This window comes from Cnephaeus nilssonii (assembly GCF_951640355.1).
Source record: "Cnephaeus nilssonii genome assembly, chromosome: 19".
Taxonomy (NCBI): Eukaryota; Metazoa; Chordata; class Mammalia; order Chiroptera; family Vespertilionidae; genus Cnephaeus; species Cnephaeus nilssonii.
The window spans coordinates 2,113,516-2,135,691 of NC_137090.1; the positions used below are offsets into that span (position 1 = coordinate 2,113,516).

Here is a 22,176-nt window from a genome sequence, read left to right on the forward strand (position 1 = left end):
TCAATTTCCGAGAGGAAGGGAGAGGAAGAGAGAGATAGAAACACCAATGATGAGAATCATTGATCAGCTGTCTCCTGCACGCCCCACACTGGGGATCGAGCCTGCAACCCCAGCATGTGCCTGACTGGGAATCAAACCCATGACCTCCTGATTCATAGGTCGATGCTCAACCACTGAGCCACACCGGCCGGGCTATTCAGGTTTCTTAACGCCCATCAGGTTCCAAGCTTGTGCAAGGATCCTGACAACAAAAGATGCAGGTCCTGCCCTCCAGTGAGGGACACAGGCTGCCCAGAGGGAAGGCAAGGTGGAGACGCAGGGAGAAGAGGGTGTGTCTCTTGGCAGAGGGCACGGCTCCCAGGGGCCCCCCCTGGCAGAGGGGCCGAGCTGAGCGGCCTGGAGGACAGCCGGGACTCCTGAGCGTGCAGACAGCTCTCCGGCCCTCCCAGCACCGCCCTCCGGCCCCACACACCTGTGGTCCTCACAGCCAGACCTGGTTCCCATCCTGCCTCTGCTCAGCAGCAAGCGACTCTAACTCCCAGGCCTCAGTGTCCTCGCCTGCAAAATGGGGATCCTGGCCCCGGCCGTGCAGAGGTCCTGGCCATGCCCCCTCAGGCCCCTGCCTCCGCGGGAGACAAAGCACCTCCCCCTCACGCAGGCTGGCACCCCTCACCGTGCCCAGGAGCGATGGCCCGGTGGGTGCACGAGACCTTGGCGTTTCCTTCCTGAGCCCCCTTCCTCGGTGCCCACAGGCCCAGCTGCTGCACCAGCCTCTGCTCGCCCGGGGCTCTGGGAATGCGCCGGGCACTTGGGGTCCCTGGCATCGTGTGCGGCTACCTGCCCACCCGCCCAGGAACACACGACGCCAGCGCCGAGCCCTGCCTGCCCGGGCCCTGCAGGAGCGAGACCGATATTGGTGTGTGGACTCAGTCTCTCCAGGGACCTGCTCCTCGCGGGGCCGGGGCTGGGAGACGAACGTGGCGCCCCCTGCAGTGCAGTCCCGTGCTGCCCCTCCTGAGGAGGGGGCCCTGATTCCGGAGGGCCCCGCCTGGCCGCCTCTCCCACGCCCAGGGCTGCCGAGCTCAGTCTTGTCTCTGCTCCTGATGGGAGAGGCCCAAGTCCCAACCCTGCTCACAACACCCCTGCTCCTCAGGCCCCCCCCCCCCCCCGCGCCCCTCCGGCCAGCTCGAGGCGGTTCCTGGCAGCCAGCCCTCCCCGTCCTTGACCGTGGGCCTGCCCTCCTCCTGCCCCGCGGACTTCGGGCTCGGCGGGCAGGTGCACAGGAAGAGAAGCGATAAGACCCGAGAGGCAGGACCTTCAAACCCCCGCGCCCCCGTGCTCCGCAGTGAGAAGGGTGTTGGCTCTGTGTGCACAGTTCTTCGTGGGTTACAGATTCCCACGCCCAGAACCTGCTGCCTGCTTCATAAAACACTCGCCAGGACAGACATTTTAAAAGGGTGAAATTTAGACACGAAGCACAAAATCCTCTCCCCACCCCATGGGCCGTGCTGAGACCCTTTGGAGACCTAGGTCAGGGGGCGACCCCTTGGACTCCCCAGCGGGACGGGGTCCCCAGCCTCCAGATCCAACCTTCCTTCTTCCCAAAGCCATCCTGCCACACCCGGGGTGCCCGGGGTGCCCCCAACAAGGCCACCTTCCACCTCTGAGAGCTGCCCCGGGAGAGACTGGATTTGTCTGTGGCCCAGGGGACAGAAGCAGGCCAGCCAGGGCCAAGGTCACAGGAGCGGTGGGGGTCCAGGCAAGACGAACTTCCCACACAGTTCGAGTACAGAGGAGGGTGCCCTTGGGCGCTAGAAAGCCCGGGTTTGGGGCCTGTCTCCAGAGCACACAGTAGGTGCGCAACATACAGCGACGTCATCGGAAATGTTGTTCACAAACACCGTAGGGCCTGCGCCAGGGCCCTGATGTCGGCCCCTGACCTCAGGGCAGGCTGAGGAGGCTGGGGCAGCCATTCTCCCCGCCCCCGTGACCAGGGGCCTGTGGGCAGCTGGGGAGACGACTGAGCGTGCGCACGGTGGGCAAGCCTGGCATTGCCTCTGCCCCTGGGATAGGGTCTCTAGGGCAGAGGACCCCAAAGCCCTGACTCCTCCTGTTCACGTGACTTCCATCCAGGTCTGCTTTCCGGAACCTTCTTTGACCTCCCTTTCCACACAGGCTCTGGCCCTGGCGGCTGCAGGAGTGGGAGGCCGGGGGCACAGGAGGGCCTGAGGGAAGGCCACGCACTGGGGGCACTCTGCCCCGTGGGCAACGGGAGGAGCCCATCTCCCACTCTGCAGGACGGGGGCTCAGAGCCCTCCGCGCCCAGCACGGCTCAGGCTCCGCGTCTGTGCAAGTGCCGGGCCTGCGCCCGAGCCTCCTGCTGACCCTCCGTCCCCCCGCCCGGTGGGCCGCGGGGCCAGCGCGCAGCTGACCCAGCGCTTCGGCCGGAGTAACAGGAAGCGGGCGGTGCCTGTGCGAGCAGATTCGGAGCTTCGTCTGCGGCGATCGGAGGCGCCTGCAGCCGAGGGCGAGTTACTGGCAGGAGGAGGAAGCTGCCGCAGTGAACACTGCCCGGCCCAACATGGTCTCCCGCGCGACCGGCCCAGTTGGGACGTGGGGGGAGGGGGCGGGTTGGGGGGGGGGAGGCGAGGCTGCGAAGCTGTGCTCTGCTTGCAGCCAGGGCGGGAGGGGGGGCGCAGGGGGGGCGGTCCTGGGAAGTGGGGATCCAGCCGGCCGGGCCTGACACACCAAGGGTCCCCAAACCTCTGCAGAGGGTCCCCTGGGCCCGCTCCCCATGCCTCCATGCGTACCTCAACCCCCAACCTCCAAGGGGGCCCCTGAAGTGGGGACCCAGCCTGGGCTCCCTTGGCTCCCCACACTCCTCCCCGCCCCCACCTCGGAGCGGATTCCTGGAAGGCTGGCTGCTTCCCAGCAGAGCTGGAGGCCGGGCGGCTGTTCCCGGGATCCCAGCTGCTCTGCCCCGCAGGCCCCCCGAGGCCCCCAGAAGCCCTGAAGACCTGGAGTCCCTGCGGCCCCTCCCCATGGACCCTAAGTTGTGGTGCCTCTGGGGAAGGGGTCGGACCCCCAGCACCTCCCATCCCCAGAGGCTGGGCCTCAGGCCTCTCCAGAGAGAAGAGGCCTAGGGCAGGGCTGAGCCCGGCGGGCACCAGGCTCTCGGGTTCGGGCTCAAAGGCCCGCCCACGGCCACCTGGGACTCCCTCCCGCAGCCACCGTGGCACCTGCCTCCCATCCTCCCTTCTGCTTCTGACCAAGACCCGGTCCCCTAACTGCTCCTGCCCCGAGCCAAGACTCTGAATGCCACCCTGACCCTGTCGCCCGCCGCCCACCGCCCGGGCCAGGGCACAGGGCCACGTGGGAGCAGCCCTGGCCTGAGCGCGGGGTGGAGGGGCCGCAGCCCCGGCCCACGCACCGCCTCCCCCCACCCTGGGATGAGCCAGTGGCTGCAGGGAAATCGCCCTCAACAAGCGTGAGCTTCCCGGAAAGAGAGGACTTCCGAGCTTAGAGGTCACAGGAGCGCGCGGTGACCTTGAGGAAAGGAAGGGGCTCTTGGGACAAAGCGGGGGGAGGGGTTAAACTGCATAAAGGGAAGACCTTGTCACCGATCAGGAATCCCACAAAAGTGAACCCCACAAAAGTGAACCCCCCCGGCCGTGGGAAGGGGCTCTTTCCGCTTCGCCCGTCACTACGGGGATCCGTGCGCAGCAGGCAGGTAACCGCGAAAGTTCCCGAAAAAGGCTCCCGGGTCACACAGAGACGACGTCACAGTGACCGAACACGCAAGGTGCTCACTTCCCCAGCTGTGGGAAGGCAGATGGAAATGCAGAGATAAGGGCCAGGGCGCGCCCGGCGGCTCAGCCCTCAGTCTGATAAGGCTGTGACGGGGACAGACAGGCCGGGAGGCAGGAGGGGGGTCACCTCCGCAGCCGCCAGCGGGCGGGCCAGCAACGCGCGATGGTATCTGGGCCTCGCGTCCGCCCCAGGCGCCTGCCCGCTGGTGCGCACAGGTGCCCTGCGAGCCGCACGTCCCCAGCAGGTGGAAGGAGAAAGCCGCGTGCCTGGGCGCACCGCGCTGTGGAGACGCACACGGTGGCAGCGACGGAGCTAGAGGGGCAGAGGCCCACCCCCAGGAGCCGGGCGGACGGAGCTGCGTCCCAGGCCACTTCACACCGAGTTCAAAGTCTAGCAGCTCTTACTCAGGCCTCCAGCCTTGGTGCCCAAACCGTAATGAAAAGCAGGTCATCATCATAGAAGTCAGGCGGCAGCAGTACCTGTGGGCAGGGGCGGGGCGGGGGGTGTGAATGGCAGAGAGCCTTCCAGAATCCTGGCCGTGGTCTTTTTCTGGATCCCAGCGGCAACGACATGGGAGTTCACTTTATTTTCTTAAATATATTTTTATGGATTTCAGAGAGGAAGGGAGAGGGAAACAGAGATAGAAGCATCAATGATGAGAGAATCATCGATCGGCCGCCTCCTGCACGCCCCCCACTGGGGACTGACTTCACACCCTGGGCCCTGACCCTGACGGGGAATCGAGCTGTGACTCCTGGTTCATAGGTCAACACTCGACCACTGGGCCACGCCGGCCGGGCTGGGAGGTCGTTTTCCATTTCTTTCTAATACTGAAGCCATGTTCTGTGCTGTTCTTCACATGTCGTGTGCTGTCTCAACACTTAAACACGCCCCGTGCCCCTGACCGGGCGCCCCGGGCCAGCCCTGCGCCTCCCGCCGCCTGCCCAGCGCCGTCCCGCAGCTCACGGACGGAGCTCCACCGCTCTGGCTCTTCCTCGGCTGGAACAGCACAGGGTCTCCGGCGACCATGACCCGGCCGCCCGCCCCCGCAGAGCAGAGCAGCTGCTGAGCAGGGTGCGCCCCTCACGCCCTCCCTGCCCCTCTCCAGGCCTCCCACTGTTTGCACTTCCCGGGATGGCTCTGAAGGTGGCCCTCTGAGGCGCTGTCGTGCTTGCCACCACGGAGGGGGCACAGGGCTCAGGGACGCCTCCCTCCCTCCCCACAGCACATGTGGCCTTGACCTGGGGCAGCCCCTCTCCCAGGGGCCCAGTGCGTGCCCACCGCTGTGCCCAGCCAGGCCCCCGGACCAGCTCTCTCTCCCTCACCACCCCCAGTCTGGGGAGATGATGGTGCAAACAGCTCGCTGGACTCCCGGGCTGTGGGGCCTGGCCCCGGGCCAGCGCCCTATAGATCCGCGGGCTCGGGGCCAGGAGCGGGTTGGGAAAGACATTAACCCCCACCCTGTTTACCAGGCCCGGGCGCTATCTGCAGCTCCAATCTGCTGCCTCGCTCTATCTCCTCGGGCCGCACAGGTTCCCAGCAGCGGCCTCCCGCCACTCACTTCCTGCCAGAGGCCCGGCGTTACAGGAATACGCGCTGAACTCCGCTCGCTCGTGCGTCTGAGCCCACACCCAGAGCCTGCGCCTGGAGGGGTGCCAGCGAGGCTGGTGAGGGACGGAGCGAGGCGGCCTCGGGAGGTCTGGGCAGGCCCCCCCCCCCCAGCCTGCCCAGGGTCCTCCCTGCTCCGGGGAGCGGCAAATGGAGGTCTCAGAAAGCCAGGAAGGGGCTACCGTGGGGACCCCAGACCCCCCCACGGAGAAGCTGGAGCAGGCCCAGCATCTGTTCCTCACCCACTCCTGGCCGCCGCTCAGGGACACGGCCCCCCACCCCACATCGCCCCTGCCTCCCGCAGCGGCGTCCGTGCCGCCCGGCTCCCGGAGCCGGAGTCGGGAAGTGGATCCTGTGTCCCCACCTCGCCAGCCCTCCCTGGCATTACCCAGTCCTGTGCGCTGGGCACTCACACTCCCCAGGCCAAGAGCCCTGGCCCCGGCCCAGACCCCACGGGCAGTGAGAGGCTAGGTGCCCAGAGGAGGCCACCTCCTTGCCCTGCTGGGCTGCGTTCAGGGGGCCTCCTGGAAAGGGGGCATCGCAGCTGAGCCCGGGGACACCTGCCCGTGGACGGGAGCTCTCGGGCAGGAGGCGGCAGGTGCACGGCTCTGGGGGTGCGAGAGGCCAGAGCTGGGGGAAGCGGTCTCGCCGGGCCGCAGTGGGTGTGAGCTTGGGGACAGGACGGGATGGGACGGGAGGTAGAAGGAGCCGCACCCTGGCCTGGGGGCAGGAGCCAAGGCGGCCTGGCCCAGGGTGGTGGCCGTGGGAGAAGGGGGCAGCTGATGGGGCAGGTCTTGGTGGAGGCAGGGGATGACGCCGTGACCTGCGGAGTGGGGACTAGCGAGGGAGCCGGACTCTCCTTTTGAGAAGAGTAGGGAAGGGGTCAGCTCAGTGACCTGTGCAAACAGGTTCAATGCGCTGCACCAGGGACTCTGGCTTCTCGTCCCCGCGCAGGAGCTGTGGACCGTCCCAACTAACCACAGGACGACTCACACACGGGGACACACACACACACACACACACACAGCCCACACACACACACCCAGTCCACATACCCACCCTACAAGCACATGTACCAGTACAGAGCAACCCTCGCACATGCTTGTATATACAGCTGCACATGTGTGCACACAGTTAAACAGTTCTATGCATATGTGCACACAAATGCACTGACCTGCATGCACACACACAATACATGTGTACACACATACATATACACATATTCACATACATACAAAAACACACATACACACACGCACGAGCCTAGACAACCCTGAGAACAAGCCTTGGTCAGAGGGTCTCCCCTCATGACAAGGCCCCGGAACATGGCTCATGCCGAGGGGCGTGTCCCTGCCTTTCTCCCACCCTCGTGCTCCCTCCTCACTGACACTGGGGAAGCCACACGGGGCGAGGCGGGCCTGGCCCAGGAGCCCGGGACCAGGTAGAGGGGAGCGGTCACGGGCAGAAGGGATCTCTGTGCGCCCCCACCCCCACCCCGCGGCTTCCCCCAGGAGGGGTCAGCTCTCTGGAGAGACGGCTTGGTTGTGGGAGGAGAAAGGCCTGGTTTGGGGCTGGCTGTGTCACCTGGTGGCATTCTCAGATTGCCCCAACCCCTGCCCAGCCCCCTCCCCCAGGCTGCCGGGAGGAGTAACAGGGACCTGCAAACTGTGAGGTGCGGTCCGTCTCCCCGCCCCTGAGAGGCCCCATCACTGCCCCCACCCCTCCCTTCCTTCCCACAAAGGCTCTGCTCCCCGCCCCCACTTCCCAGCAGAAGGGCTGGGGCCAGACTGAGATAAGGGGCTTGTTTTCTAAGGGCCTGGAACGCTGCGGAGGGTTCGGGTCAGGGCAGAGGGGCACAGAGAGCCCTTCGTTTAGACGGGTCCTCGGGGTCACCGGGCCTACCGGGCCTGGGATTTCCGCCCTTTCAGAGTGACCCTGCCAGGCACGGCGAGAGGGTGGGAGCTCCGGGGAGGCCGCCAGACCCTGCTCCTCTCCGGCCAGCTGGCCTTTCTGGACTCCTCCCCAAACCTTTGCCCATGCTGTTCCCTCGGCCTTCGTGTGATTAACGCCCGCTCTGCCTGCCACACTCAGCCAGGAAGCCGGCCCGGAGGCCTGGGCCCTGCCTTCACCTTCCCCCGGGACACCCTCCCTCCTGACCCCACCCCAGGTGCTGGCTCTCCGGTCCCCAGGCGGACCTGGAGCTCTGACGAAGGTCAGGGTCCAATGAAGGATGAGCGTCCGCTTTGCTGAGGGGGCCCTGCCCGGGGCTGCACCCTCTGGGACTGACTTCCTCCCGTGGGGACATCTATGGCTCGAACTCCAGGAAGAGGAGCCACCACTTGGGACTGGGCTTTCAGGAGGCCCGTGCTCCCTGCGTGGGTGGGTGCCCTTCACGGGCACCTCTAACTCTGCCCCTCATTATGCCCATGAGGTCAGGCGCTCAGCCTGGCTGCACCAGCGCTGTGTCCCTCTGCCTGGCACCTGGACAGAGGCAGGCGCCCAGCGAATCTGTGCTGAAAACATAAAGGGTGCAGAGCTGCTTTTCAGACAGTAACTCAGTGGCTCCGAGCGGACTCTGCAGACAGCCTGGGCCGCTTCCTCCGCAAGTGACCTCAGGCGCGGTCCTTCCTCCCGCTGTCCCAGCGCCCCCGCCTGTGAGACCGGCAGGATGCTAGTACTGGTCTCCCGGGGCTGGGGGCCCTCCCTGCGCCCGCATTAGGAAGGCCTGCTGTAGCACAACCTTCCCTCCGCTGCATCCCAGGACCGCGGCGCCCCTTACCCCTACCCCGCCGCGACCAAGTCCGAACTACAACTCCCAGCACGCCGCGCGGCCTTCCACTCAGGCTTGCGCGGTGCCTGCAGCGAGAGTCTGAACTACAACTCCCAGCATGCCGTGGTGCCCTCCTTTGGTCAGTGGCATCGGAAATCTGGGAAGTCCTACGGCGCTGACCCCGAAGTTCCCCATCGCCCTGGCCCGGGGAGGTCGGGGAGGGGTCGGGTGCTGCTCCCGCCAGGCTCCGCGGACTGACCCGGGCCGCGGCCCAGTGACAAGGGGCCAGTGGGTTGCGGGGATCCGGGAGCCGGGCGGGGGTCCCGGCGCACGTGGTGGACCTGCGGAGCCACACGGTGACCACGCTCCGGCCGGACGGGAGGCACACTGAGGTCGAAGCACTCGTGGGACGACTACATGGCAAGGCCCCCACCGTCCCTGGTGAGCCCGGCCTGAGGCCGGGACGGGGTCGTCACCGCGACCCCAGTGCGCTGTCCGTGGTGCTGGCGGGAGAGGCGGCCTGGGGCGCACGGGGTGGCGGCCCAGCTGCAGGCGAGGCTCTGCGCTCTCGTCCTTGCTGCTCAGTCGGGCCCATCACCTGCAGGTGTGGTAGAAATCAGATTATCGGGCCCACACCGGACCTGCTGAGCCGGAGTCTGCACGCGAGCAGCGTCCCAGGTGATCTTGCACATCGAGGTGTCCCCACCCTCCCATGAGGTGGGCGTTATCCCATTTTGCTGAGGACGGCTCTGAGACGCTGAGTGGCAAAGTCGGATTTGAACCCAGGTCTTCTCACTCTAAAACCTATAGCCCTCGTCCTGTACCCACCGCCTTTCCCCATGAAGACAAACAGAAAACTAACATGGCAAAGAGGGTCCTACAGGCGGCACCCCCAGAAGAAACGGTTCTCATCACCTCCGTTGCTGCCACAAGGACCTACTGCTGCTGCCAGGTGTGTACGACCCTCAGCTGTGCCAGCAACAAGCCACAGAGCTGCCACTTGAGCCCAAGCACCTGCCTGTGGGTCAGGTGGTGAGTGGGGCTGATCGTGCGCCCAGCCTGCACCCCTGCTGCCTGGAACTTCAAAGACGCTGAGCCCACTGCCAGGCAGCCTGCGCAGAGACAGCTGCTGCCAGCCACCCGTGGGGGAGGCGCCGGGCTTGCCGGCGTCCACAGAGCGCCGTGGGAACGGGGGGGGGGGGGCAGCGGGAAGGAAATGCTGGCTCCCCGGGCGGGAAACTGCAGGAGCAGAAGCACAGCGGTGAGAAAGGAGATCAGGGTTCGGTGGGGACTGTGGCTGGACGGGGAGGGGCAGGGGGGAGCGGGGAGGGGGGCACCCTGTCCCTGAGGGCAAAGCGGAGGCCAGGTCCCACCAGCTGTGAATGCTATGCTAAGGGCTTCAGACTTGATGCCATGGGAGAGGAGCCAGTGAGCTTAGAGCAGGAGCCAGGAGCCCCGCCCCCAGCCCCCAGTCCCCCCTTCTGCGGCTCCAGCCCTTCTGCGGCTCCAGCCCTTCTGTTCTGGGAGAGGAAGTCAGCAGAGAAACCGCAGGGCCCCACCTGCAGGGGCTGATGGGAAAGGAAGTGAGACAGGTGTGAGGTCTGGGTGGGTCAGGGGGGTTCAAACCACAGAGTTTCAATGGCCCAGAGGGTAGATGAGGGGCCCCCAGACCCGGGTACTTGGTCACTAAGACCACAGACTATGTAGCTGGCAGACTGGGGCCCCAGTCCAGCTCAGCCACGCAGCACAGTCCCAGGCAAGGTGTCCTGGTCTGGACACCAGGGCTCAGGGTTGTAACCCAAGGGGAGCACTTCGCAGAGTGGCTCTGGGCGAGAGCCGTTGTTGGTGGGGCCTCCTGGCCTCCCCACCCCATTCCTTCCCTCCGAGCTGCAGAAAAGGCTGCCGGCTGCTGGGGGTGAGCAGACCTCCATGGAGCCCACACCCATGGCCAGCCTCAGACTGGGCCTTTTAAACTCTCCGCTGAGCCAGTGCCCTGTGCCCTGTCTCCTGCTGGGGCCCCTGGGTGCAGGTGATGCCCTGCAGGTGGGCCTCAGGCACAGGGTGCAAGCTATGCAAAGCCCGTGATCCACGGGATGGCTGCCCTGGGCTCGCGTGGTGCAGCGGGACCGCTTCCCGCACAGGACAGTGCGGTATCTTGAAGGGGCGCTGTGCTCCGTACGGCGCTGGGAGTCAGCTGGTCTGGAGCTCAGCCTGGCCAGCTGGGTGGGGCAGAGGGGTCCCCTTGGACTCTGTGCCAGCACCGCCCCCACCTGTGTCTCAGTGCTGTGTCCCTCGGACAGGAGTGTCACCTCCACATCGGCGAGCTGCCGGGGGGCCCAGCGCAGGGCGCTCGGCGCTTCTGTGGGAACCAGCCTCCCAGGCACAGGGCTGGGACCTGCACTGGGCTCTCCCGGTAGCGAGGAGAACCCTTCCCAGGTTGACCACACGGGGGCAGCCGAGGCTCAGGCCAGCCGCTGACTCCGGAGCTCGGCGCCCTGCTGCACCCTAGTGGGCGCACAGAGCACTGGGTGCACAGCAGCACTCTCTCCAAAAGGGGGGGTGTCTGTGCCCCCGTCCACAGCACGGGAAAGGCTCCACAACCTGGAGCAGGGAGGAGCATTCAGGACCTGACTGTCCATGCCTCGCCCGCACCCCCTGCACACACTGCCACCCCTCCCGGACCTGCCCCCGGACCTGGCCGAGCTGGAGAGGATGGTCAGTCACATGGGGCCTTGGGAGCCCCTGCCACCCGGAGTGGGAGCTCCTGTGCCTGGAGAACACCCACAGCAGCGGGGGACGGAAGGGGGGGGGGGAACAGCGTCCCTATCGACTACCAGGTGGGCCCGGCCCTCCCCCGGGATTGGGTTCCCTCTGATACTGGACGTGGGTGCCCCCAAGAATGGGGGGCGGGCCGACTGGAATGTGTAAGCCATTTGCTCCTACGTGCCCCTGCTTAGAGGAGATGAAACCTGTGGGTCACTAGCTGGCGGTCAGCTGCGTACGCTGCTGGGCCCGGTCTGAGTATTGGGCCATCTGCAGGCCCAGAGGCGGGTTAGACTCTCCCACTGCCCGCCTGGGCGAGCCCACAGGAGCCGCCCTGGGGCCGAGGGGAGGAACGTGAGGCCTCAGAAGCCGAGACCTGCCCAAGGCCAGGCCCTGGATCTGAGAGGGGGACACTCCCCCGGGTCCCCCCGCCCCCCCAGCCCTCCTGGAATGAGGAGCTTGTGTCTGCAGAAGACGTGTCTGGATGGATGGACACACACTCACACTCATGCACGCACACGGCTGTGACGGTGCCACGGCCCTTGCAGGGCTCGTGAGCCACAGATGCTCGTTATCTATTCTGAAAACTTGTTTTTTTAGGTGAATCCTCACCTGAGGATACTTTTCCATTGATTTTTAGAGAGAGGAAGGGAGGGGGAGAGACAGAGAAACATGGATGTGAGAGAGACACATCAATTGGTTGCCTCCCGCACACCCCCTGACCAGGACTGGGAATCAAGCCTGCAACGAGGTACATGCCCTTGACCGGACTCGAACCCAGGACCCTGTAGTCTGAAGGCCAACGTTCTAACCACTGAGCCACCACCAGGGCCTGGAAACGAGAGAAGGCAATTGCGCACCAGCACAGGCTGGTTCACCAGGAGGCGGCAGGGGCTGCGACAGGACGGAGCCCCTCAGCCCCCGGATGGCCCAGCCCCCCGTGCCCGGAGCTTCCTGTGACCTCGGGAGGGGAAGACCAAAGCCAGAGAGGCCGCCCCCCAGCACACGCCCCAGACTCAGGAAGGCCCGAAACGGGCAGCTTGGGGCTTCACGTACCAGTCCCTGGGGATCCTTCTCCTCGGTCACCCCGACTTCTCCGCCTCCAGGAAAATGAGCGTCTGTCCTCGCCGACCACGCCGCCTGGTGTAGGCTGGCCGCCCATCCTCCCCACTGCCCCTCCGAGAGGCCTCTTCTGTGGCCCACAGCCTCCACTCACCACACCTGCAGCCCAACCCGGCCCTGGCTCCGCCACCCGGCGGCCGGCCCCTGCCAGCTAAGCAGCCCCTTCGCCGCCCCCCGCACCTCCCCCGCCACTTCCACACCTGCCTGTGCGGTGCCCACCAGGCCCCTGGCCATTGCAGACGCCCCAGGGAGCTCCCGAGGGCCTCAGGAGCAGCAGCCACCGAGGACAGGACAGGACAGGCCCGAAAACCAGGGAGGAGCCCGCGTGCACCTGGCCCAGCGCACCAGCCTGCACCGCAGACCCAGGCCCTCAGGCCCTCCCGCCCACAAGGCCTGGGGGCCCACGAGTCCCGCCAGCAGCGAGGGCCTCTGGCGCCGCCATTTGCTCTGCGGTGAGCTGGGCCTTAGTCCCCCATTCTGTAAAATGGGTGGTTAGTATTGTTAAGGCGACCGGAGGATGGGATGGGCCGATACACACACGGTATTTAACAGCCGTACCTGCCTCTCTCCAACAGGCAGCTTCTCCACCTGACCCAGGCCCCTAGGACTAGGCAGTGGTGCCACCAGGACCGATGGCAGAGGGGCGGCTGAGCACCCTCCCCACTCCCCCCCACTCCCCCTCGGGCGCCTGCTTCCTCTTTGGGACTCCCTTTCTCGCTTCTGCAGGAGGCAACCAGTTAGTGCCGAGGGCCTACACTGGGCAGGGAGCCCCACCCGTCCCCTTGGCCCAGCAAGAGCAGCTCATTCCTGTCCCCAGGCCCTGCCCGCCCCAGGACCCCCCCAGCCAGGACCCCAGCCAAGCCTGCAGAACGGGGCGCCCAACCCCAGGATGGGGAGGGAAACCGAACCCCTCCCCTCCCCTGCCTGCCGAGGCTGGGACTCAGATGACCAGAGTGCAGGGCACCGGGCTGCTGGCTGAGGCTGAGGGCCCGGGCGGCTGCGAGCAGGATGCCACTGAGCCCAGGCCAGGGCGAGGGACCAGCCGAAGCAGATGCCCACGCCCCGCACGTGCCGGGCGCCGTACAGGTGGGCCGCCTGGCAAAGGCCAGGTGCGAGTAGCTGAGGTAGCGGACAGCCCTGCCTGGGTCAGGCACCTGGGGAGGGGCACGGTGACCACTCAGTGGTCCTCAGCCCTGGCCCAGGTCCTGCCACTCACCTTCGGGGAGGATGGGGGCTCAGTCCTCAAACCCCAGGACCTCATCCCACAAAACCCTGTACAAACAGTCCCACGTACCCCCCAGTGCATGTCCCCCTCCAATAGCCCCCCAAGTCCCAACACACACCTCAGTGCCCCTCCCAGCCCCGGGGAGTCTCAGGCCCTTCTCCCCTCTCGTGACCCCTGCCCGTGCCCTGAGGACCCTCTCCCCCTCCCTGCGACTCTGCAGTCCCCACCCCCGCCCCTAACTCTGGGCCACAAGCAGATCCCCTGCCCCTATCAAGGGCCCGGTGCCACCCAGGGTGACCTGCTGCAGCTTAACCCCAGGGCAGGCCGGGCTCAGCGCGGCCCAGAGGGGAGCAGGGGCCCAGTAGCAGGAGAGCCGGACCTGCGGCCCCTCACACCCCAGCGAGGTAGCCGCAGTGAGGAACAGCAGAGGGACCCTCCGGGCCGGGGCACTGAGGAGGCCGCAGGCCCAGCCTCACCCCAGGGCAGCTGGTGAACGCTGCAGAACAGGGGGGGGGGGGGGTTCGGGGTGGGAGGGCCGGGCCTGCCTCAGAGCCGTCCGCCTGGAGTCCACCTTCACAGGACACAGGCTGCTTTGGCCTTGGCTGGGGGAGCTGGGCCATCGGCCTCCCTGATGCCTGTCGCCATGGTAACCACCCGACCCTCCCAGTGCCTACCTTGTCCTGGCACAGGCTTCCTGACGCCCAGGGTGAGGGGCTCCCCCACCGTCCCCAACCTTCCAGGCTGCTCTGGGGCAGCAGACACGTGCCCCATAGCCCCCCAGGGAGACCCACTGGAGACACAAAGAATCCCAAAGGGCACGGGACAGGCTGGGCGCGGGGCCCCTGTGCTCAGGAGCCACCAGAGCAGGGGGCCGCGGCTGGTCAAGGGGGGGTTTTCACGTATGTATGGGCCGGCGGGTCAGCTGGCCAAGTTCCGGGGACTGAAGGAGGGGTGACTGCGCCCAGGACTCACAGAGGGGGTCCCACATCAAGGCGCAGACCTCCAGGTTCTTGACGGCAAAGGGGTGGACCAGGGGGTGCAGCCGTTCCGCCCTACGAAGCAGAAGGGACACAGCCTGGTGGGCGGACCTGCAGGGGCCAGTGGCTGACAGCGCCCGGGCCACACCCCCTCCTGCACTCGGACTGGCGCTCCGCTGGCCCTGGGCGGCTCGAGACCTGATTTCTGTGATGTACAGGCGCCCTCAGGACCGCCTTAGGCCCCGCCGCTGAGCACACTCACAGGCTGGGACCGGAAAGGGTGCGGGTGATGTGGGCTGACTCCCCCCACCCACGCATGCACACACACGGCCCACCTGCACACACACATGTGCGCATACATGCATACACACATGCACATCTGTCTGGTGGATGAAGAGCTGGGTCTTTCCTCCCCAGGCGCGTGGAGGAAACCATCTCTCTCTCTCACTCATTCACACCCGTGAGGGCGAGGGCGCAGGCGGGGGAGGGAACGGGTGGCCAGGGCCCAGCTGTCTGTCCTCAAGGTGGGGCTGAAGGAGCAGGTGGGGGTGGGAGGCCCAGATGTGGGGAGGCTCACACACTTCTCACACACACCCCTCACTCACTCTCACATACACTCACTCTACACACTCATATTCAGTCACCTACGTGTGTGTGTGTGCGTCAGTGTTAGTCACATACACTGACAGGTGCACACACACACACACACACACACACACACACACGCGCGCACAGACACACACTCACACCCAGGCTGCCCCCCCTCCCCCCGTGTGAGGGAGCAGAGGGCGGCAGTGGGCAGTGTGGACACAGGTGCCGACCTACTGCCCGCCCGTGTGCTTCAGGCCACTGGGCGGGGCCTTGCCCCCGGCCCTGGCTGTGCCTGATGGGGGTGCAGGGCTGGGAGGCCCGCCTGACCTCCCGGAGAAGCCACTCGTGGTCACTTGTGGGCCTCCCACCTCCACTGCTCCCACTTCACCCCAGCCCCTTCTTGAAGGGACAGCCGGCCCTGCCCCCCCTCTGACCCCGCCCCAGTCTTGGTCAGGACTTGGGGGCTGAGTGGGACAGTCCAGGTCACACGCGGGGGGACTCGGGGTGACCTGGTGTCTGCCTTGAACAGGGACAGCCCCCGGGTGAGGCCCAGGCCGCCCAGCGTCCCCCTCATTCCCAGCCCAGCCTGGCTGGCCCGCCCAGGCGGCTTGGGAAGGGGTGATGGGGACCAGAGACCCTCTGCGGGCAGCATGCGGGCGGGCTCCTAGGCGAGGGGAAGGGGCCCAGCGGCAGCGGGTGGGCCCTGCCCCAACCTGCGTGGCGCCCGCGCTGCCTGCAGCCCTACCTCCGCAGAGGCACCAGAGACCTGAGTGCGAGGAGAGCGCCCGAGCCCCATGTGGCTGCGGCCAGCTGGGCCATGGGGCGGGGGGGGGGTCAGTGTGATTCCTGACTCCCCTCCCCTCCTGGCTCCCTCTACTCCGACACCCCCTCTCCGCCTTACCCCCCACATCGCTGCTGCTGGCTCTGCGGCGGCCAGGGCCTGGAGAGGGGGTGCACTTGCCAGGTGGCCCCCTGGGGGCTCGGGTTCTGGGCAGCAGGGGGGTGAACAGCGAAAGGGCGGGTCATCCTCACAGCGCGAGGGTGTGATGCGGTCCCTCAGGGAAGTGGACAGCGGACGACAGAGCCAGGAGCTGCTCCGCGGGGTTCCTCCCGCCCGGCCTGGATGCAGCCGCGCCGGGCAGGGCAGGGCCGGCCACTGCACTCTTCCGGCTGGAGCGGGTCGGGCTCTGAGGACCTTTCCCTTGTCTGTTTGGGGGAAATGTAACCTTGCCACGTGCCCATCGGAGGGGAAGGACCTTCAACCGACCTCAAAGCAAGAGGCTAGCTTTACTCAAGACGCCAGTCCTCGCCGTCCCTCCAGCCACTCGGGCTCCCAGTCACTCGGGGCTGCCACGGCAGGGGCTCTACTACAGTCCCTCTGCAGGCTTGAAGGTCACAGAACGATGACCAGGTGAGAGACCCGGAACGCACACAGCACAGCCAGGGGCCTGGCAGGTAGGCGGTCACAGGACTTGTCGAAGGGAGAGTACAGAGCACTAGGGACACAGAAATGCACACCCCAAGCTTAGGTTGTGCAAACACACGTGAATTGGCTCCTCGATCCTCTACTCGTCCAGCAGCAAAGACCCACGATGGGCTCACATACAGCTCAGGAAGCCCACGTGACCACACCGCCCCTCCCCCCGGCGCCTCCAGGACCCACAGAGCCACGAGGCCCAAAGGCAGAGTCAGCCGCGGCCTCGGCACCGCCGGGCAGACAGAAGCTGCGGCCCCACTTCCGAGAGCCAGCACGCAGTTTAAGTCCCTTCTCACATGGCCGTGCCCTCCTCTCCTACGTCACTGCTACGCCCGGAGCAGCGGCGACCCTGGGACCCAGCCTGGGCAGCGCCGCCCTCCGCGCGACCGGGAGCGGGCGGGAGGCGTCACTCCGTGGCGGCCAGCTGCTCAATGGCACAGCGGACTTTCTTTGCGATTTCTTCAAATTCTTTCTGCTTATTGTTGGCTTCCTTTGCCTGGAAATAAAGAACAGACAAATAAAGAGAGAGAAAGAGGAAATAAAGAGAAATAAAGAGAAACAAACAGGAAATAGAGAGAAAGAGCAGCTTCCAAATCGCACCCTGTGGCTAAGGTCGGCGAGACTGGGGTCCGAGCAGCGCCGGCTCCGGCTACCCAGCGAGCCCCCCGCCCACTAGCCTGGCTGCACCTGGCGCTCCCACAGGCCAGGCCAGAGCCTCCTCTTGTCCAGGTGAGGGACCCGGCAAACACTAGCTTCCTCCGAACACGACACCTCCGCCTCCTGCCGCCAGGGCCAGCTTCCACCCTTCCATTCTGCTCGGTGCTCTCCGAGAACAAGCGACAGCCACCGTAGCAACCCGGCCGCCTGCCCCACCTTAATTTTTTAAAAAAATTTTTTTTTTTTTTTCAGAGAGGAAGGGAGAGGGAGAGATAGAAGCATCAATGATAAATCATTGACTGGCTGCCTCCTGCACGCCCCCTACTGGGGATCGAGCCCGCAACCCAGGCACGTGCCCCTGACCAGAATCGAACCTGGGACCTTCAGTCCGCAGGCCGACACGCTATCCACTGAGCCAAACTGGCTAGGGCTGCCCTACCTTAATTTTCATTCTCCTTGATTTGTCACATTAAAAAAAACAAAAATTCTATTGGGTTAAATGTTTTCTAATAAGAAAAACTCGGAAGCAGCCCGGTGCACCGAAGCTGTTGCAAAGACGAAAACGGCCTACTCTCTGCACCGTGCACTCCGCGGCCCGCAAGCACGACGCAGCCGGTGTGGCCGAGGCGCTGCACGGGAGCCACTGAACCCAGCTCTCCCCACCGCCGTGGCCGGCGCTCTCCAACAGCACAGCCCTCGGACATCACAGACAGGGCCACGGCTTAGCTTAACTTTCCACCCTCTGTACGATGTGTCGGTTTTAAAATGACCCGGAAGGAAATACCCGATGAGCAGTGGCCACCCCTTACAGAGGCTCATACCATTTGTGACTAAACAGAGAAATAACACCTCCCGCATCACTGAAAGTGTTCCATGTAATGACTCGGGAGAACAAACACTCGTCGCCAAATAAATGCCGCCCACGCCGCCGGTGCAGACAGCGCCCCCTGGCGGGCTCCCTGCGGCCGTGCTGACACCTCCACCACAGGCCCCAGCGCTGCCTTTCTCCGTGGCTGGAATCGGCTTCAGCCTCCCTGGCTACACCCGTCTTCCTCCCGTTGGCTTTCTCTGACTGCCCCCGAACGACTGCCCCCTAACGACTGCCCCGAACGACTGCCCCCTAACGACTGCCCCCTAACGACTGCCCCGAACGACTGCCCCGAACGACTGCCCCCGAACGACTGTCCCCTAACGACTGCCCCCTAACGACTGCCCCCTAACGACTGCCCCGAACGACTGCCCCGAACGATTGCCCCCTAACGACTGCCCCCTAACGACTGCCCCCGAACGACTGTCCCCTAACGACTGCCCCCTAACGACTGTCCCCTAACGACTGTCCCCTAACGACTGCCCCCGAACGACTGTCCCCGAACGACTGTCCCCTAACGACTGTCCCCTAACGACTGCCCCCTAACGACTGCCCCCAACGACTGTCCCCGAACGACTGTCCCCTAACAACTGCCCCCGAACGACTGCCCCCTAACGATAAACAAGGCTGGTCCGTCACCAGAGCCGCCGGCCACCTGCAGCCTGCGGGCCACCCACCAGCCACGCCTGCTCCTGCACAGCCACTGGGCTAAGACGGCCGTGACATTGGTAAACGGGTGTGAAAACAAGAACCACAGAGAACGCCATCGCACAGCCGCGGCGCCCGAGGGGCTGTGCGGGCCGCAGGCTTCGTATGGCGGACACCCGCAGGGCCGGCTCCCGGCTCCCCCAAGCGCACGTACCACTTTGTTCTTGGCTCTTTCTTTGTCCAGTTTCAAAAATTCGCCGAGGGTCAGCTCTTCAAACTGCTTCTTGACGGAGAGGAAGGCACAGCCGGACGAGTGCTTCTTGTGCTCCTCTCTGGGGAAGGACACGGAGGTCAGCCGAGGCGGCGGCGAAGGGAGCAACCGCTCGGCACCGCAGCCCTCCCGCCGCCCCGCTCCCCTGCTCCTGTGAGAGCAGAGTGACATCCCACGTAGACGGAACCAGGGCTAGGCCCCCGGCCACATCCCCACGCGCTCAGCTCAGCGCCTTCTCTCTGTGGACCCCTCTCCCCGCCCCCTCCCCTGATGGGTTTTACCTGGAGCCCTCAGCAGTTAGGAGGAAGACCGTTATGTGAGTCCAGAGCAATTACGTCAGATCCCTCTAAAATCCTCAAGATATTTTTTTTGTTTTGTTAATCCTCACCCGAGACTGCGACGGAGGTATGTGCCTTTGACCGGAACTGAACCTGTGACCCTTCAGTCTGTGGGCTGACGCCCTCTGTCCACTGAGCCAAACGGGCTCGGGGCTCAGGGGTGTTTTGAAGCAGCCTCATATCCTGGGAGCTGTTACATAATCTGTCGGGAATGAGGCCCCCGGGCCAGGCCTCTCCAGGGAAGCGCTGGGCCTTGCACCATCACTGTCTGCGGGGGAGCAGGCGTGCGAGCGCACAGCGCCGAGCCAGAACCCCACGAATGAGCACAGCCACAGGACGCCCAGGGGGACAGCCCACAGTAACTAGGATCTGAAGACACTACAGCTCTCACACCCACTCCCCAAAACACGGGCGTTTCCCAGTGACTCCTGGTGTGCCCGCCGTGCCGCCCAGTCAGCACTGGGTGACGATCGCAAACACATTTCCTGGCAACAAGAGAAACAACTTGTTCTCCCGCTTCGTTCTCTCCAGGAGAGAAAGTGGTGGAAACGGTCGACTCCGCGGGGAAGGCGAGAAAGCGTGGCACGGCCCTGCCGAAGGCCCTGCTGTGGCCCCGAACGCACAGTCCCGTCCCTTACGGAACCAACCCCACCGGGGCCTAAGCCACTTCCAAAGGGTGGCCTCTGTGCTGTGTAAACTGAAGCACAATAAGGCTTGAGGTTTAAAACTCTGAAACAAGCCCTGGCTGGTTCGGATCAGTGGATAGAGCATCGGCCTGCGGACTGAAGGGTTCTGGGTTCGATTCCAGTCAAGGGCATCATTTGATTCTCTCATCACTGATGCTTCTCTCTCTCTCCCCCTCTCCCTTCCTCTCTAAAATCAATAAAAATATATATTTTAAAAAAACACACAACTCCGAAACAAGAAAGGCACCTGGACACCCCTGGTCACAGCAGGAGCTGCTCCCGGATTCTGTCCAACCTCAAGGCCTTGGGGACCGACAGGAAGGAGCCTCTTCAACATGCACCCCGAGGGGCATTGGCCAAACCAGGGTGAGGAGGCGGGAAGCGGCACCGGGCGCCGGCGCACGGCGGTTCATCCACTTGCAACAGCTGCTCAGGCGCAAAACGAGGTGGGAAAACCGCGGCTGCTGCCCTCAGTGTCTTTCTTGGAAACGCAGTTTCCCCAGCTCCGTGCAGAGCGGAGGGGCGGGGCCAGGCGGGCACTTACACGGGGTCGTCGTCGGGCTCCCAGCCCTCCAGCTCCTTGAAGCAGAAGAAGCACTGGGCCAGGTCGGGCTCGTTCTCGGTGGGGCAGTGGATGAAGCCGGCCGCGGCCATCTGCAAGGGAAGGCAGGCTCGGACCCCGCGGCGCGTCCCCTCCCGGGAGCCCAGAGAGGGGCCGAGCCCCGCGGGAGGGGACACCCCGGCCCCGGGAGCCCAGAGAGGGGCCGAGCCCCGCGGGAAGGACACCCCGGGCCCCGGGAGCCCAGAGAGGGGCCGAGCCCCGCGGGAAGGACACCCCGGGCCCCGGGAGCCCAGAGAGGGGCCGAGCCCCGCGGGAAGGGACACCCCGGGCCCCGGGAGCCCAGAGAGGGGCCGAGCCTCGCGGGAGGGGACGCCCCGGCCCCGGGAGCCCAGAGAGGGGCCGAGCCTCGCGGGAGGGGACGCCCCGGGCCCGGGAACCCAGAGAGGGGCCGAGCCCCGCGGGAGGGAACAGCAGGCCCGGGCCCCGTGGGGCGGGCCTGGGCCCCCGGGTCCCCCCGTCTCACCCGTTCCGGGGTGCAGGCGCAGCCCTCCAGGAAGGGCCAGTTCTTGAACGTGGAGACGCGGTGGTCCTTGAGGTAGAGCTGCCAGGCCGCGGGCAACGACGGGGCACCCATCTCACCGCCACCCCAGCGGTGCCGCGATTCAAATCAAGCGGTTGGCGGCCGCCGCGAGGCCTGTCGGGAATCCCAGTCGGGAGGGGCCCTCGCGGGCTTCTGGGAGTGCGCGGGGCATTCTGGGAGTTGTAGTCCTCCCTCTGCATGGCTCGGCTTCTGCGCCCGGTGCACCTAAGCGACCTCGGTCCCGCGTTTACCGCTTCTCAGGCTTAGCAGAGTGGTACGAAGTGGAGCTAAAGCTGGGCTGCAGTCTTCGTAATGGATTTAAGGAGGCGCCTGTCGAGTCCATCTGTATTAAGCCCTTTCAGCCTGCAAACTCTGGTGGTTCTTGTGGGCGCCCCACTCCTGGAGCCCCCTAGTACCAGCTCCCCCTGCCCTGGAGGGGGCTGGGTTGGAATGTGTGCCTAGGCCGAGCATCCTCCAGGGAAAAGATGTTCACTGAGGCCTAGAAATGGACCCTCGGAGCTGGGTTCCCGCCTTTCCATCAGAATTCCTCCAGAACTAGACATCCCTCCAGGTCAATAGACTATGCTCAGGCAGGCCCCTATGGACGGGCCTTCAGGTGGCTAATTCTGTACCATTCCTATCTAATAAAAGGCTAATATGCAAATTGCCCCCTCCACCGGGAGTTCCACCAGGGGGCAGGGCCAGCTGGCCAACCGCCCGTGGCCCCTCCTCCTGGCCTGCCCGGCCAATCGGCACCAAGGTGGGCCCACTGGACCCACCCACGCATGAATTTGTGCACGGGGCCTCTACTTGTAAATAACACGGCAGGAAACACTTTGTATGAGTATCCTTGTGTTCTGGTACTTTTGCTTCCAGGGGCTAGATTTCTAAAAGTGGATTTTTAGGACAAATGTGAATTTAACATTTTAATGCACTCTAACCATTGAGCACCACTGGCCAGAGCTGATCAATCATTCTTGAACTGCAAGCTATTCAGAGTGGGGCAGGGAGGTGGTGGGGTGCAGTGGGTGGCAGCTGGACACAGCTGGCTCCCGGGGGACTGCACACTCCCCTGGGGCGGGAGGAGGCGGGGGGGGGGGGGCAGAGGCAGAGGAAGCTTGCTCACCTGTGGGTGTCACTGTCCGGTCACGGTCAAGGTGTTACCCCGAGGCTAGCATTCCAGGGTTTCCAGGGCAGACCCACATGTCAGGTGGAGCCAGGAC

The 22,176-nt window shown here is 65.1% G+C and overlaps 1 protein-coding gene and 1 pseudogene across 2 annotated transcripts in view; one reads left to right on the forward strand and one right to left on the reverse strand.

The window, feature by feature from the left end:
• The window catches only part of LOC307115398, a 36,773-nt pseudogene extending 25,680 nt beyond the window's left edge, over positions 1 to 11,093 (forward strand). Inside the window, exons 2-4 of the transcript in view lie at positions 8,433 to 8,884; positions 9,034 to 9,220; positions 10,864 to 11,093. The product of the transcript in view is annotated as an uncharacterized misc_RNA (transcript). The remainder of the gene's footprint in view (positions 1 to 8,432; positions 8,885 to 9,033; positions 9,221 to 10,863) is intronic.
• A 4,577-nt stretch (positions 11,094 to 15,670) lies between these two features.
• BIRC5 (baculoviral IAP repeat containing 5) lies at positions 15,671 to 21,056 on the reverse strand. The gene is made up of 4 exons (XM_079798140.1): positions 20,897 to 21,056; positions 20,356 to 20,465; positions 18,731 to 18,848; positions 15,671 to 16,839 (listed from the first exon to the last, which is right to left on the reverse strand). Exons 1-4 carry the CDS (start codon positions 21,005 to 21,007, stop codon positions 16,750 to 16,752), a joined length of 429 nt encoding a protein of 142 aa, XP_079654266.1. The 5' UTR covers positions 21,008 to 21,056; the 3' UTR covers positions 15,671 to 16,749.
• Between the last annotated feature and the right edge of the window lie 1,120 nt (positions 21,057 to 22,176).

What these genes read in the sequence shown, in the direction of transcription:
- BIRC5 (XM_079798140.1), bottom strand. Translation starts at nt 21,007, where the DNA reads ATGGGTGCCCCGTCGTTGCCCGCGGCCTGGCAGCTCTACCTCAAGGAC. An exon ending in GAGCCCGACGACGACCCCGT is followed by an intron (nt 18,849 to 20,355) that starts GTAAGTGCCCGC and finishes GTCCTTCCCCAG; the next exon opens with AGAGGAGCACAAGAAGCACT. An exon ending in AAAGAGCCAAGAACAAAGTG is followed by an intron (nt 16,840 to 18,730) that starts GTACGTGCGCTT and finishes CTTTATTTCCAG; the next exon opens with GCAAAGGAAGCCAACAATAA.